Source organism: Gobio gobio (assembly GCF_949357685.1).
Source record: "Gobio gobio genome assembly, chromosome: 4".
In the NCBI taxonomy this organism is placed as follows: domain Eukaryota; kingdom Metazoa; phylum Chordata; class Actinopteri; order Cypriniformes; family Gobionidae; genus Gobio; species Gobio gobio.
Window position 1 is genome coordinate 26182344 of NC_137100.1, and position 15214 is coordinate 26197557.

At 37.6% G+C, this 15214-nt stretch overlaps 1 protein-coding gene across 4 annotated transcripts in view; it reads left to right on the plus strand.

Moving 5' to 3' along the window:
* arb2a (ARB2 cotranscriptional regulator A) overlaps positions 1-15214 on the plus strand; it is a 227044-nt gene that overhangs the window by 10047 nt on the left and 201783 nt on the right. For all 4 annotated transcript variants that reach the window (XM_079813949.1, XM_079813951.1, XM_079813948.1 and 1 more), the window contains exon 4: positions 3901-4001. In XM_079813949.1, coding sequence (XP_079670075.1) covers positions 3901-4001 — 101 coding nt within the window. The remainder of the gene's footprint in view (positions 1-3900; positions 4002-15214) is intronic.

Consider the following 15214-nt stretch of genomic DNA (forward strand, 5'->3'; position numbering starts at 1 on the left):
GTTAGCCATGTTGGATTTATCACCTGCTAACTGTGCAAAAAGTGCCAGAGCTTTGAGAATGTGGGGAATGAAAGTGCTTATGCAATCTTTTATCTTCAAAGCTGTTTTTCTTCTTTTCGCGGAGCCATGCGCTAGGCGTAATTGCAAAAGTATGAGGCCCCTAGGCTATTTGGGTTAAGTGTGTATGATTTGAGTATTTTAACTTCACGCACTGGCAATCAGAGAGGTCACAATTAGATTTAACACTGGTTTTAGGCTTCATTATGCCTCTGTGTCAACAGCAGAATAAATGTGCCTATCTTTCTAAAACATCATTTTTAGAAATGCTAGCAGGCACTTTTCTAATCTTATGTTTTTCAGTGTTGTATTGTTTTGTGGATTCGAATTGTATTACTAGGAATTTTTGGTGTCCCCTTATCCCTTACAAAAAAGTTTTGTGGTAGTGTTGAAGTGATGGTATGAGTGTCTCCTTACAAGGCCACATATTAAGGTCTGGGTAGATTAGATGGTAAGCAAACAATCAGTTCTCCTAATCATGTTGGATGAAGGAGAAATGGGCAGGAATAAAGATCTGACAAGGGCAATTGTTATGACTAAGCTATCTCTGAAACGGCAAGGCTTGTGGGTTGCTCCTGGTCAGCAGTGGTGGCAAATTACTAACAGTGGTCCGAGGAGGGACAAAACAAAATCCAACGTCAGGGTGTTGGGCGCATCAATGCTTGAGGGCAACGAAGGCCTCTCTGGTCCGAGCCAATAGAAGGTCTACTGTGGCACAAGTCACACACCTTTTTAGTGATGATAATGGGAGGAATGTGTCACAACACACAGTGCATTGCTGCGTAGGGGGCTGCGTAGCCACAGATTAATTTGAGCGCCTATGATGACCCCTGTCCACTGTCAAAAGCGCCTACAATGGGCATGTGAGTTTTGGAACTGGACCTTGGAGCATCGGAAGAAGGTAAACTGGTCCGATGAATCCCATTTTCTTTTACATTGCGTGGACATGTGTGCCGTTTACCTGGGGAAGTGATGGCACCAGAATGCACTGTGGAACGATGATAAGCCAGTGGAGGGAGTGTGATGTTCTGAGCAATATTCTGCTGGGAAACCACGGATCCGGCCATTCATGTGGATGGTAATTTGACACAAGCCACCTACCTAAACATTGTTGCAGACCAGGTATACCCCTTCATGACAATGGTGGTTTGAGGAACATCATGAAGATTTCAAGATGTTGCCCTGGGGGTGTATTACAGAAACATCTTAACTTTAGAATCTTATCTTATCTGTTTGGTAACCATGGCAATTTCAGTTAGGACCGCATTTAGGACAAAGGCTATATTACAGAATGACATTTCTTAAATGCATAATCTTAACTATGGATAGGAAATGGGTATTACCGAAGCATCGTAACTCGACAAAAAATCCTAAAAGCTGTCTTAACTTTAGGACAACCCCACTGGTGTCCTAACTTCAAACCTTTTTGAAATCCAACGGTAAAAATCAGTACAAAAGCCTTTTTTGAGAGAGGGTTACATTTGTTAATTATATAAGATGAAGAGCAGCGATTGTTTTGATGGTGGAGATACTTTTGGAGGACCCAGATGTGCTGTAGACTCCCACGACACATGATTTTGCAGTTAGTTGACAATTTTGCAGTTAATTTGCGCATATCGAGCGTCTAATAATGTCAAACCAACTTTATGTTCATTGTTCAAGTGACTAACGCCTTATCCTTTTAATTTTCTTTTTTTATTTTCTGCCAAACTGGAATTAAAAGCACACCGCTATTTCTCCATTTTGATTTTAGGTTTACCCATAGGGTTTACCTCAGAAGCAGTACTTTGCGCGTTGTTGGTTGCTTGGTAACAGACCTGACAGACCCGAACTCGATGGAGCGGGTTAAGATTTCCTAACTACAGATAAGATGAGATTTTGTAAGATAGGATAGGAATCCTAAATCAAGTTAAGATTTGCTTCTGTAATACAAAATTGTGAAAAATCCTAAATTAACTTATCATATCTTAAGTTAAAACCTAAGATAGAAAGTTTCTGTAATACGCCCCCTGGCTTCCAAATTCCCCAGATCTCAATCCAACAGCATAATAGGCAGGTGGTCATAATGTTTTAGCTCAGCTTTTAGCTGCATATACACTACAGTTCATAAGTTTGGGGTCAGTAAGATATATTTATTAGATTTTTTTAAGCAGTTATTAAATTGCAGAAGTGTCGGTAAAGAAAATTATACTGTTACAACAGATTTATATGTAAAATAAATGCTGATGAATTTTCTATTCATCAAAGAATCCTGAAAAAATGTATCATGATTTCCACAAAATCTTAAGCAGCACAACTGTCTTTAACAATGATAGTAGTAATTAAATGAATGTTTCTTGATCACCAAATAAGCATATTAGAATGATTTCTGAAGGATCATGTGACACTGAGGACTGGAATAATGGCTGCTGAAAATCCATAATAATAGTAAAGATAAAAGCAGCCTTGGTCTACTTATGAGAGATTTCTTTCAAAAACATAAAGACAATTCTTACCGACCCCAAACTTTTGAACAGTAGTGTACGTAAATGTGTTTGCAAGGTATTTTAAACCAGTGTAGGTCTTTTCTCGCAAAAGTGGTATTATGTTACCCAAAATCAAAAGTTATTGTGAGAAAAAAAATATATAAATGCTTTTGTCCAAAGAGTGGCTGGCAAATATGCCAGTCATTCAGCCTCTTCCCCTGAAACACCATTAGTCCTAACCCAGCATGTTGTTGTTGTTGTTGTTTACCTCATCCACCTCAGCAGCTGTTTAGCAGCATCGGTACTTGGCAAAAGCCAGGCCTCATTGTCCAGCCTTGGCAGAACAGTGGCATTCAAGTGGGTCACTTTGAATGAAGTCGGCTGGCCCGCTCTCAAACGAGTCCCTCAAAGGATGCTCATAGGAGGGAACAGTTGCAGTGGTCCAGTCATACTCACGCACGCTCTCGGATCTCTGGTGGCTTGAGGTACAGTTGCGGAGAGACCGCTATTGCTGCACCAGCTGTCTGAGGAAGGCCTGCCAGACGTCCCAGAAGGCCAAAGTAAGGGGGACAGGAGAGGCGTTAGCCGTTCGCAGGCCTTGTACCTGCCAGATGGGGGGACTCCAGCCAAACGTATTTAATTGCGTGAAGGGGAATGATGCACGTCAAGCAGGCCTGAGGTTCTGAACTGAAGGTCACAGCCGGTGTGCTGCTCCTGATAGGTAGAAAGACTTCTTCAGGATGTGTATGGGCAGCCCTCAATACTAAAGCTTTCAGTCTATTCAAAAAATGTTTCATTGGATCCAGACTGCTAAATTAGAATTGGATTGGCTGAGGTGTTTGATGCCCCTCAAACTGCAGGTGCAAATGGTTGCTGAATGTAAAGGTAAAGAGTGCTTCATATGAGTTCAAGCCTGCCAATGTTGTGCCCTTGCTGAGAAAACAACAAGGCTTTCAAGTGTGTGATGGCCAATCAGAGAGGTCTTACTTTTATGTTGGAAAACATTCTTTTCTTGTTGGCTCACAAAAGCTCTGGCTTCGTGCCTTCCCTCATGCTCCACTTCAAGATACTCTGCACTAATATTGCCCTTAATATTCCCTTCATCTGTAGTTAAATTGGAACTTTGGGAGACATGTTCTAGGGAGATAAAAGGTAATAAACACAAATGCATCCAGTCTCAGATGCAAACAGGGCATCAAAGTGGGCAGTGTGACTTTATTGGGAATAGATAGCAGAATATGGGTGGGGCAACTTTCTTAATGAGTTACAACCTGTTTATGGAAGACATTCATGCACAAGCCAAATGTAGGTATTCTCAGGCTTTAAAGATGTCACTTTTTTTTTTTATTATAAAATGGTGTATTTTTATTTTCTGTAGATGGTCAGTTAAGACACATAAACACAGGAGGACCGTTTGTCTTCAATGACAAGGAGGACCTACATAGATGGAACCAGAAAAGATATGAAGCACTGGGAGAGGTAATGTTTATATTTGATAACATTTTAAATAAGAATGTCATATTTTGTTATCTTCATAGATCATTGTGGGAATTATGTGTGCTTTAAATCAATAGTATATAGAACATCTTTGATTTTAAATGTGATAACTAAATATTGATGTGACTGCTACTTAAAAGTATGTATTTATTTACACCCCCCCCCCAGTTTTTTTTTTATTGGAAAGAAATGAATATTTTTATTCAACAAGGCTGCATGAAATTGATCAATAGTGACTGTAAAGACGTTTATTATGTTATAGAAGATTTCTTTTTCAAATAAATGATGTTCTTTGGCACTTTCTATTCATCAAAAAGGTTTCCAAAATTTTTTTTACGTTTTTAACATTAATAATAATAAATGTTTATTGAGCACCAAATCAGGATATTAAAATAGAAATATTAGAATTAAAATGGAATACAATAATTTTAAATGGTAATGATTTTTCACTACTAATAATATTAATATGTTTTAGTCTATTTTAGGTCAAATAAATGCAGCATGTTTTTATTTAGTAAGCTAGTGAATAAATGAGTGAATTAATTTCCAAATAGCTTGTAATAATAAAAAACATTGCGTTGGAAAAAATTGTAAATTCATATTCATGCCTTCAAAGAACTTATGTGAAGGACAGAATGACTTTTTCATAGTCACACACCACCACCAAAGTTTAAAATCTTTGTTTTAGAGCAGTGGTGTATTGTTATTTGTATAGGCCTTCAATCATATTTATATGGGTAACATGGATTTTTGACTATCTTTGAATGTGATTTCAGTAATCAGATCACAAGACATTTTGGACCTGGTGAATGGGTGTGACTAGGGTCTCTCCGATAAAGTATAGACCATCTTTCATAGGTTTTTTTTCCCTGTGTGTTTTGTCTGAGCAAACTCTGTGTTCTGATTTACAGCACTTTCAGTGTTCACACCTTCACGCTTTACCAACCATTACTTTCCCCAACCTCGTTCTACTGTCACGCTCCGGGGCTGTGTGCATGTTACAGGGTTTAAGAGTGTTGATTGTTCATATTCTGATGTGTATCACATGTTGGCTTATTAGAGTATGTGTTTGTACTTGTGTGTGCCTTCAGGATTTGTGGGAAGTTTCTCTTTCTACTGTAGCCTGCATGTACGTGGCTTTGAAAGTTCAAATGCAGTTCACTGAGTATTAAGTTAATTTGTGTATACATGCACTTAATTATCTTTGCTCATTTACATCTGAATTCTTTGGCTTTATTTGTAGTGCGTATCCGTTTGATGTTCAAAGAAAAGAAATCGACTCTTTTAGGATTATGTGAGTGTTTTATTTCTGGTCCAGGTATGATCCTATGAGAAATGTCCCTTTAAGAACAAAACACACACACAAAAAAAAACACTTCTGTCCTATTATCATTGCTTATCTGTGTATGTGGCTAAAAAACATAAAGCAAAAGTTTTGGAGCAGAACAGCGGGTGACCAGATTTCATGAACTTCTGTTGAGTGAATTCAAAATAGAGTGGAAGTGAAAGCAGGTTGGGTTTTGTGATATTGTTTTGAATGTTAAAGGTTTCGGTTGAGCAATGGTAGATGCTTTTGTGATGTATGTGTGCAATATAGATGCATGCAATATCAAATCGCTGTTGTGGCACCTGATATTAAAGTATTGTTTGTGGTGGACTACATTCATTAAACAGTCTAGAAAGAAAATAGTAATACCTTATCCCTTAAGTCATGTCTAGCTACCCTGCATGAATAGATTGGATGTACAAACTGTGCCAATGATGTTTATCATTATTCTAAAGTACAGCCCAGACGTCGGCAGTATGACACTTTCTGAGTTAGTCTTGTGTAGTGCTGATACTGTTATAGGTGATATGACCCTATATTTACACCAACAAAACAAAAAAAACTTGAAAGACTAATGATGACTTAAACATTTGGTATATGCTAATATAGTAAGTACTAGACGGTTTGCTTTAGCAATGCCATTTTATTCTAATCATTTATTTATTTTTAATTTACAGTGACTCTACTAATAAATAGTCCAAATGTATCGTACTATTACACTGATTTGGTTGAAAAATATGAAACTTATGATAAAAAATATGAGTTTTATTGAACATATTCATGCAAGGAACCTCCCACCTTTAAAAGAAAATGATTAAGAATGTTCCCCATAAAATAACGTATTGAAAAATTACATGTTTTCGTGTCCATTTACTGTAATAATACAGTTTTATATTATTTTTAAAGAAATGTGACATGGTAATTTCTTGGTATTGTTTGAATTACCCTCATTTAAATACCATGGTTACTGAAAATGTTAATCAACATTATGTAAAAAAAATAATTGTGCTGTCAAATCGAATTAATCGTGATTAATCGCATCCAAAATAAATGTTTTTGTTTACATAATGTATGTGTGTATTATTATTATTATTATGTTTATATAAATACTAGGGAGAACAGCAAATTAACGCGTTAACAGGGGCGATTAATTTTTTCAGCTTAACGCATTAAAAATATTTAACGCAAATAACGCAGCGTCCGTTTTTATATCCATTTTTGCCTAGCGTTACATGATCACGCTCTTATAAATGCTTCCAAGCACGACAAGACAAAAGAGAACGCGCTGTATGTCAATGTGCTGTCTGTCTGTGTGTGTGTGTGTGTGTCAGTGTCCTGTCTGTGTGGCTGCGTCTCATGTCAGCTAATCGAGGGACACTCTGAAGGCCTGTTCACACCAGGACGATTTTCGCGCGCGTTTATCGCCGACGTTTAACGCCTCTTGACTAAACAATGGGCGCCAATGTGAGTGTTCACACCGACGTGTAAAACGTCAGGCGTAAAAGCGTCATTTTAAAAAAACCGCCTCGGGTTGGTTTTTTTATTTTGACGCGGCGCGTTAACTGGCCGTCCAATGGGATCAGCGCTTTTGTTCACGTGCCTGGAGCTGCTGAAGTGACAGTAAAACACGACTTGGTGGCGCTCAAGCACAAAACGGTCTTGCCGAGCACACATTGATACGAAGAAGTAGTAGTAAGTAGACAAAGAAGAAGATGGGCTGCTAATGCTGCTTGCCAGTTAGCAAAAAGTGTGTGAATGGTTTTGCCATAGACATAATATATCTGTGGTTTTGGCAAGCACGTAAATACTGTCTCTCCTCTTCTTCTGTGTGACAAGCGAGTGTCAAAAGCGTACGTGCCGCAGCACCACCTTGTGTACCGGGAGCGCATCTACTGAATGTGCACGTTCACTCGGCGCATCACCAATGAAAATCGCTTGGGTGTGAACACTCAAGACGCGCCGAAAAACGTCACGAAAAACGCTGGCGATAAGCGCGTGCGATATTCGTCCCGGTGTGTACAGGCCTTGACACACACACACACACACACACACACACACACACACACACACACACACACACACACTCGACGCACAGACAGACTCGCGTCAGTCTCCTGCTCACATCGAGTTCTCTTTTGCTCATGAACAAACAATAACAACAACACAAAGAATTTTGAGTATTCTCATATTAGGAGTCTTAAATTTGAAATAACATCTTAAATGAACTTAAAGAGTTGTGAGGAAATGAGATGCGCGGGACAGCGCGTCAGATCCGCATCATGTTCGGCAGAGGCTGTTCTTAAAGTGACAGGAGCACTGATGATGCCTGTCATTAATGTTCATCAAAGAACAACGGGAACAGATAAAATTGTAGCTTTAATGATGATTAATCTATATTTCATTTATTATTTATGCAGTTAAGAAAGGTGTTTGATAACGATTTCATATGTCTAACAGGGAAGGCCACAGGTAAAAATAATTTATTATAATGGGTTTATGTAAAGATTGTTTTAAGTTCACTTAAATTAAAAGTTGTTTTTTTAAAGCCTAATAAATGTTGAGATTGGTATCTTTCAGTTATACTGTAATGTAACGTCATTTAATGTTTCATAGAGGCATTAGTATCAGTGATACTGGCCTTCATTCATAAAAAGATGCCATTGCAACACATATTTAAAATATACCGTCTTTAAATTGTTTCTGCATTAATTTGGAGAGTAACTGAAATTATTACAATATCAAAATATTAAAAACGTAAAATATTAAAAACTTGCGATTAATCGCGATTAATTACAGAAAAAATGATTAATTCGTTAATTTTTTTTATCGATTCCCAGCACTAATAAATACACATTCATTCATGTATATATTTAATAAATATTTGCATGTATATACTGTATATGTGTATGTGTGTGTATATATATATATATATATATATATATATATATATATATATATATATATATATATATATATATATATATATATATATATATATAACAAATCTTTCTTAAATATATACATGAATGAGCGTGCATTTAGATATATATTTATTTATGTGTTTGTGTGTGTGTATATATTATGTAAACACAATTTTATTTTGCATGCCATTATTCGCGATTAATCTATTTGACAGCATTTAATAAAATAAAATAATAATAATAATAATTCTAACCAAAGTTTACATAATTAAAGTGCAGTAAAAAGTGAAAAAAAATGCTTAACTAAAAAGTGAAAATGTAATGTTTTTGATTATTTTCACAATGCATTCAGCTACAAGGAAGAATGTAGTACTCAGCTCTGAGCATGCATCACAATATAGTTTTTTCTATCACATTTTTTCCTGCAATCAGCACAGAATGTGACAAAAGTGTGTGAATTCAGTGTGGTTCTAACCATAATGTATACGGAGGCCAGATTCAGCTGAAAACTTGATTTGTGTCTGTGAATGCCACTGCTGGTGTTGTGTGTCCCTGTGTTCCAGCGTTCTCAGATTTGAGAGTGTGAATGTGGGCTACAGAAGTGGGCGAGAGTCTTTGTGAGACTGGAGGCAGCACCAGATGTCCAATTTGCACTTCAGCCGGGCCTGAATGAGCTGCTGGACCACAGGTTTACCCTGACAGGTTCAGAGAGAGAGAGAGAGAGAGAGAGAGAGAGAGAGAGAGAGAGAGAGAGAGAGAGAGAGAGAGAGAGAGAGAGAGAGAGAGAGAGAGAGCGCCTGTTCAGTCAAAGGCATCATTGCCGATAAGGCTTGATGGTGATTTTAGGACTGATGAAGCATAAATAGTGTAGGTGCGTGTTCTCTGCCTCTCTCTTTTCTCTGCTTCTGCACTTCTTTTTTTGTCAATTTTAATGTTTATTTAATTTTATTTTTTATTGGTATGACACTTGCCTATGCATTGCAAAATAACAGTAAATGCAGTAAACTAATTAAAATGTACTAAATAATAAACAAGTTAAGTTACTTAACTAATAGTTAAATACTGTGTTGTATATCCAAATCCAGAAAGTATTATTACATTGGTCTACAAGACAGATTTCTTCAAAAAATGTAAGGAAGCTCTGGAAAAGAGAATCCCGCCTTTCAAAGACAACAATCAAGGATTCTGCATACAAAGTTACGTATTGAAGAAGTTACCTCTCAAAAAAGTTTCCCTGCAACCTTGATGGTTGAAGTGTGGAATAATAATGTCTTAGTTTATTCAGTCCAATAAAGGATTTCCTATCAAGAATTTTCACTTCATAGGAGACACCCTGAATTGTAACTAGTCATTTTACAAGGGGATAGTTTGCCCAAAAATGTAAATTCTGTGTTCATTTACTCGCCCTCATGTTGCCATTTCTAATCATAGTTTTCTCTGTGGAACAAAAAAGAAAATATTTTGTGATGTTGGGGTCCAAACAATATTAGACCTCCTTGACTTTTAATAAAAAAATTAAACACATTTTGAAAAAAAATATTAATTTGTTCATTAATTGATTTACATTTTTTTTATGTACTTTAAATTGGGTGTTTCTGTACCCAATAAGATGATGGTCAAATGATGTCAAAACAAACGGCACCAAAAACATGAAAGTAAATTTAATAAAGGAAAAATGAAAAATAAATAAGCAAATAAAAAATGACTGCAAGAAAAAAAAGCAAGCAAGAAAGTAAGGAAAAAAAAAAATTTTTTTTTAAAGAGTGTTTGTTCTGAACACTCTCTAAACGTTGACTTGTACACCTGCGTTTTGCAGTTTGGTTTCAAATCGCAACTGCAAATCTACAGCATCTTTGAATGCAATCTGCACTCAGGAGCCGGAGGCAAACTGAAACTCAGGGTCATTGACTATCACTCCATTATCTATTTCTATAGCCAACTTCTCCATTGTTCTCCTTGTCTCTCTTCATATCACGGTGGGATCATCATTAGGGGGTATGTAGACACACACGCATGCAGAAGTGTGAGATCATTGGCTGGTTTGCATCGCTGAACACTGGCAAAAGCTCTGCCTTAGAGGGGTGCGTGCGTGTGTGTGTGTGTGTATCACCATGTTAGCTGGGGAGGGAGGGGAGACGGCATGGGGGTTGGGTTGGGTTGGGTTGGGGGGGGCGGGGGGGGGGGGTCTTCAGATGTTCTACTTGCATGTAATTAAGTTTTTCTTTTTTCTGAGATTTATATGCAAGCGTTTCATAATGTGTGTCTTTCCTACCATAATATCAGGTGTCTGTTGCTTTTTGCAAATGTGTGTCTCTCCCTCAATATATGCAAGTGTTTTGTTTTGTGTGTTTACCTGGCCATTTTGTTGACCTCCCTGCCAGTACAATGCTGTTTATGCATTCATACTTTGTGTCTGACGGCGTGTGAGTTTGTGTGTGGGTGGCAGGTACTGTGTGGGTCCATGTTGGTATGTTCTCAGTGGGCGGAGGGTCATGAACGTTACCTTACACACACACGCGCACACACACACGCACACACACACACACAGAGAGAGAGAGTTAGTGACTGTTCTCAGCACTAGGTGACACAGTGTGGGCTCGACTCCAGATGGGAGAGCATTAAGCTGTTAATAAATGAGGATCTTTCTCTGCATCTGTGGAATGACAGACATACAGTATTCTAATGAAGAAGAGCTGCCCAGATGGCTTGATTTCATAGATAACTCCCCTTTTTTCACATTTTATACTGATTGGCTTTATACAGTGAGTGTGTGTGAGAGAAATATTGACTCAGAGGGAGTATTTTGCTTATCTTTTGCTTTTAATGATTCGAAATTGGACAGTGACATAAGAGAAGTGAAAGGATGCAGGCTGGACTGTCCTGGGTTTGAACAAACCTCTTAACCGAATTTCATAACTTGTATTGCAACACTAAAAATGAGTGGCAAATCATGTTACTGTTTAAGTTCTTTGTTTCATTAAGTGAGGAAACACAAATATGCCATGTCCTGTAGACACACACGCACAGCACAAGACCATAGCAGTTTTAGAGTGACTGCAGGCCCACATATGATTTTTTATAGCATGTTAAAATTGTCACTTTTTGAGCCAAAACATACCGTTTTTTGTGTGTCCCTTTAAAAATGCAAATGAGCTACTGCACCCGACCCCCTTTCAAGATGTTGAAAGTTAACTATCTTCAAGTCATTGATTAGCATATTCAGTCATGATAATCTATAAATCGCTCAGGTGGGAACTGTTGTAAAATGCTTACAGAGCCAGAGAATCAATGCTGCATGAAGATAGAACAGGTATAGTTCAGTTTAATTATGATTATAACTGTTGTCATCGTGCTTTTATGACATGCTATTGCACTTGTGTTACATACTGCATTGCAATAAATGTGAAAAGATGGATGTGACGGCTTGACTCCTAAATGTGCTCTACTCTAACAACTCTTCCTCTTCTCAACATAGCCTTTGTTGCATGTTCCCGGGGACAGGGTTTATGTCAATTTTAGGTTTAGTGATGTCACTAACAATGTGAATAAGCTTGTTGTAGTCCCTGTCACCCATTTGTTGTACTCCTTAAAAAGCGATTTATTTAAAAGAAAATATCTCCCTTTGCTTTGAACTTTGAACAGAAACAATATCTGCAAAGTTATGACGCTCAAACAGCAAAATGACACACTAACTAAGATTAAAATAGTGAAATCATAATTAAGAAAAGCTCAAAAGTAAAACAAAATGGCTGCTGTTTATTTACTAATAAATTCCTCAAAGGTTTGTGTAGTTGATGTTCACCAGCTTCAAGAAATAAAGCACAACTTTTTGCTTGCAGAGACGATATGAAATCAAAATCAGTAAACTAAGACTGTTCAAAATGTTTTTTGTTAATCGAAATAAAGCTGAAACAGAATAAAAGAAATGTATTCAACGAAAAAAAGAAATTGAGCCCTGACAACTGCAGTAAAAAAAGTTGAAGTAATAAAATGACTAAAAGTAAACTAAAAATAAATTAAAGCTAAATAGAAATGTATAAAAAAAATGTTTTTAAGTGAGCTATATATATATATATATATATACTTAAAATTGCTCAAATGTAAACCAATTAAAAAGAAACCTGAAAATCTAAAAAAGAGGATCCCAAAAATGTATAGTAATAATAATACTTAATCAATATTAAAATGGACCTTTCCCCCATTCCTAATATATGACTGGTTTCAATGGTATTCTAAAATAATGTTATTTTAAAGAAAATAATTTGCATTACTTAGTTCTTATGTTTAATTGTCATAATCCAATCAAATCACAATTGCTGAAATCAAGTCTGAATATTCCAGTTTTTTTCCCCCGTTTCCTGTACACTAGGAAATGTTAAAGTCTTCTGAAGTTAAAGTCAATATAAAAACTCATGTGATGTGACTTGGGCTTTGAGTGAATGTTAAAATATGGGTGGTACATATCAGAATGTAGAGGGACCTGAATGAATGAAAGTTGAATTTCAATGCTTGCGAATGATGCTTCATGTTGTCTTTAATGGCTGGAGTGACACACCAGAGAAAGAATCACATAGAAGCCTTATGGGACTATCACATGAAGTGTGCCCACTTTCTTCTTCTGACAACAGCAACAAGTTAAATATTTAAAAGAGGAACAAGATAACAAGAAAAGCGGAGTCCAACCGAGCTGTTTTATTTCTCAACCCTCTCTTGTCATGAATCAGCATTCACATCTCCCTCTTTTCTCGACCTTGCGTTTGTGTGTTTCTGTTTCGGGGATTTGTCTCGTCTTTGTGTATTCTTTACTCTTGCCTTTTAATCTATTGGTAATTGCCCGCTCTTCCCTGCTGTCACTCCATCACTGTCATTATCCAAACATCTTTGAAGTCATTCATTCTGTCCTGCCCGAGTAGCTCTAAAAGAGCCTGTCGGTCGACTGATCTGAAGTCAGCGTGCAGCGGCTAAGACAAACACATCTTGCAGTATTGATTACCCTTCACTGTCCGGAGTCCAGTCGGCTCATTAGTCCGGGTCAGAGCGGGACCACCTGATAAGCACCTGTCCTCATTTTTCAATTCCCTCTGAGATTCCTGTCATGCAAGAGGTCAGAGTTTCATATGACGTTCCTCTTTTTTTTCAACATGGAACACAAATGTCTTATCACCCGAGCCCTAAGGTCAGCCGGACAGGGGAGATTGAGTCGTAATACCTCCGTTGTGGGAGGTCTGTGGGTTTTTTCCCCTTATTTTCTCTCGCTTTATCGCTTGCCTTCACTTATTCTACTCATCTAGGGGCCCGCGGACCCCCTCCTCGTTGTTTGAAGAGGATTCCTGCCGCATGGGAGTTTACAAACAGATCAACTTTCTAATACAACAGTGCACTCCATTAAAACCCTCAGCTGTGTGTGTCCACCTTATCGCTCGCCCACCCAGACAACACGCTCTGGTCAAGGCTACCATGGCGTCTCTGCCTTGCTCATGTCTCCTTCCGTCCGTTCCTCCCACGCTCCCTCTTTTCTCAGCTGTGGCGTTGTGCGTGAGCTGGCAGAAGACTGTGTCTGTGGGGGGATTAGCGTGACCCCCCCTCCTCTCATGTGTTCTGTCTCCCCACCGCTCCCCTGCAGATCCCCCTGCTAAGGCTCTTCCTTCCTCTCTGATCCTCCAGATCACTGCCGCCACATCAGCAGCACGTAAACAAACCCCCTCCTGGAGTCGGAGCCTGGAGCTGACCCTGTGTGGTCAGCCATTGTCCTGTCTGAGACCCATATCATTGGTAGATGAGACATGGCTGTGTTTATGTATCTTATATGGGGGACTCCAGCAGTGCGACATGTGGTTTAGTGTTTTGCTGGCTTAGAAGAAGATTGTATGGGATATAATGGTGAAATAACAGTGAAATTATGCATATAATGGCATCAGCCTCTCAGAAACCCATATCTGTCACCCACTAAATAAGTCTTACATTCCCACACAGATTCTGCACACATTTACTATGTTGGTGTGTGAAAATCTGTGGAAGTCTACAGATTAGTTTTTCAAAAGGGTTCTATCAAAATGAATCAAATTTCATTGTATTATTAAAACGTACTGCAAGTCTCAATAATAAGGTGATTGGGCCCTTTTGGTCGAGTGCTGTGTTGCCAGTACACATTTTTATGTTCTTATACATATATTTTACTCTTTGTTTGGTTACATTTTATGTGGTTTATTCTGCATTGTTGTTTCAAATTCTGCTAATTTGTCCCCAATATATTGTTATCTAGCTGGCTAATTTTTTATGTGAAAAAACTAAAAACTTCAGGATCAGTAACAGAGGAAACCACAAAGCAAGCAGTAATGTTTTGAATTGTATCATTTACCAGCAACATTGTGTTATGAATTGTGGAGTTACAATATACTTAAATTTTATACAAAAGTTTGGGGTCAGTAAGATGTTACTGAGAAAGAAAATAATACTTTTGTATAGCAAGGACTCATTTACTTGATCAAAATGGACAGTTAAGACATTTATAGTGTTACATACGTTTTCTATTTTAAATAAAAGTAACTTTTGAACCTTCAATTAATTAATGAAAATATTTCCACAGAAATATTAAGCAGCACAACTCAGCATTAATAATAAGAAATGTTTCTTCAGCACCAAATCAGCTTATTAAAATTATTTCTGATGCTCAATTTGATAAAGCTATCGACATTTGTCTTGTCATACACATAGGAAGTCAAAGGTCTTTGTCACAACCTGTCAAAATAAAGGTTCGGTATAACGTGAAATCATTACAATAATTGCGTAGGAAAAACATTTATTATTATTATTATTAGGGGTTCAAGCACGAAGTGCTGAAACCCTATTTTAACTGTTCATTGTCCCATGATGCATCATTCTCCATCTAAAACTGATCAGGCAGACCAAACCGTAAATCGTAGAGACATGAAACTTTCAGGACTACT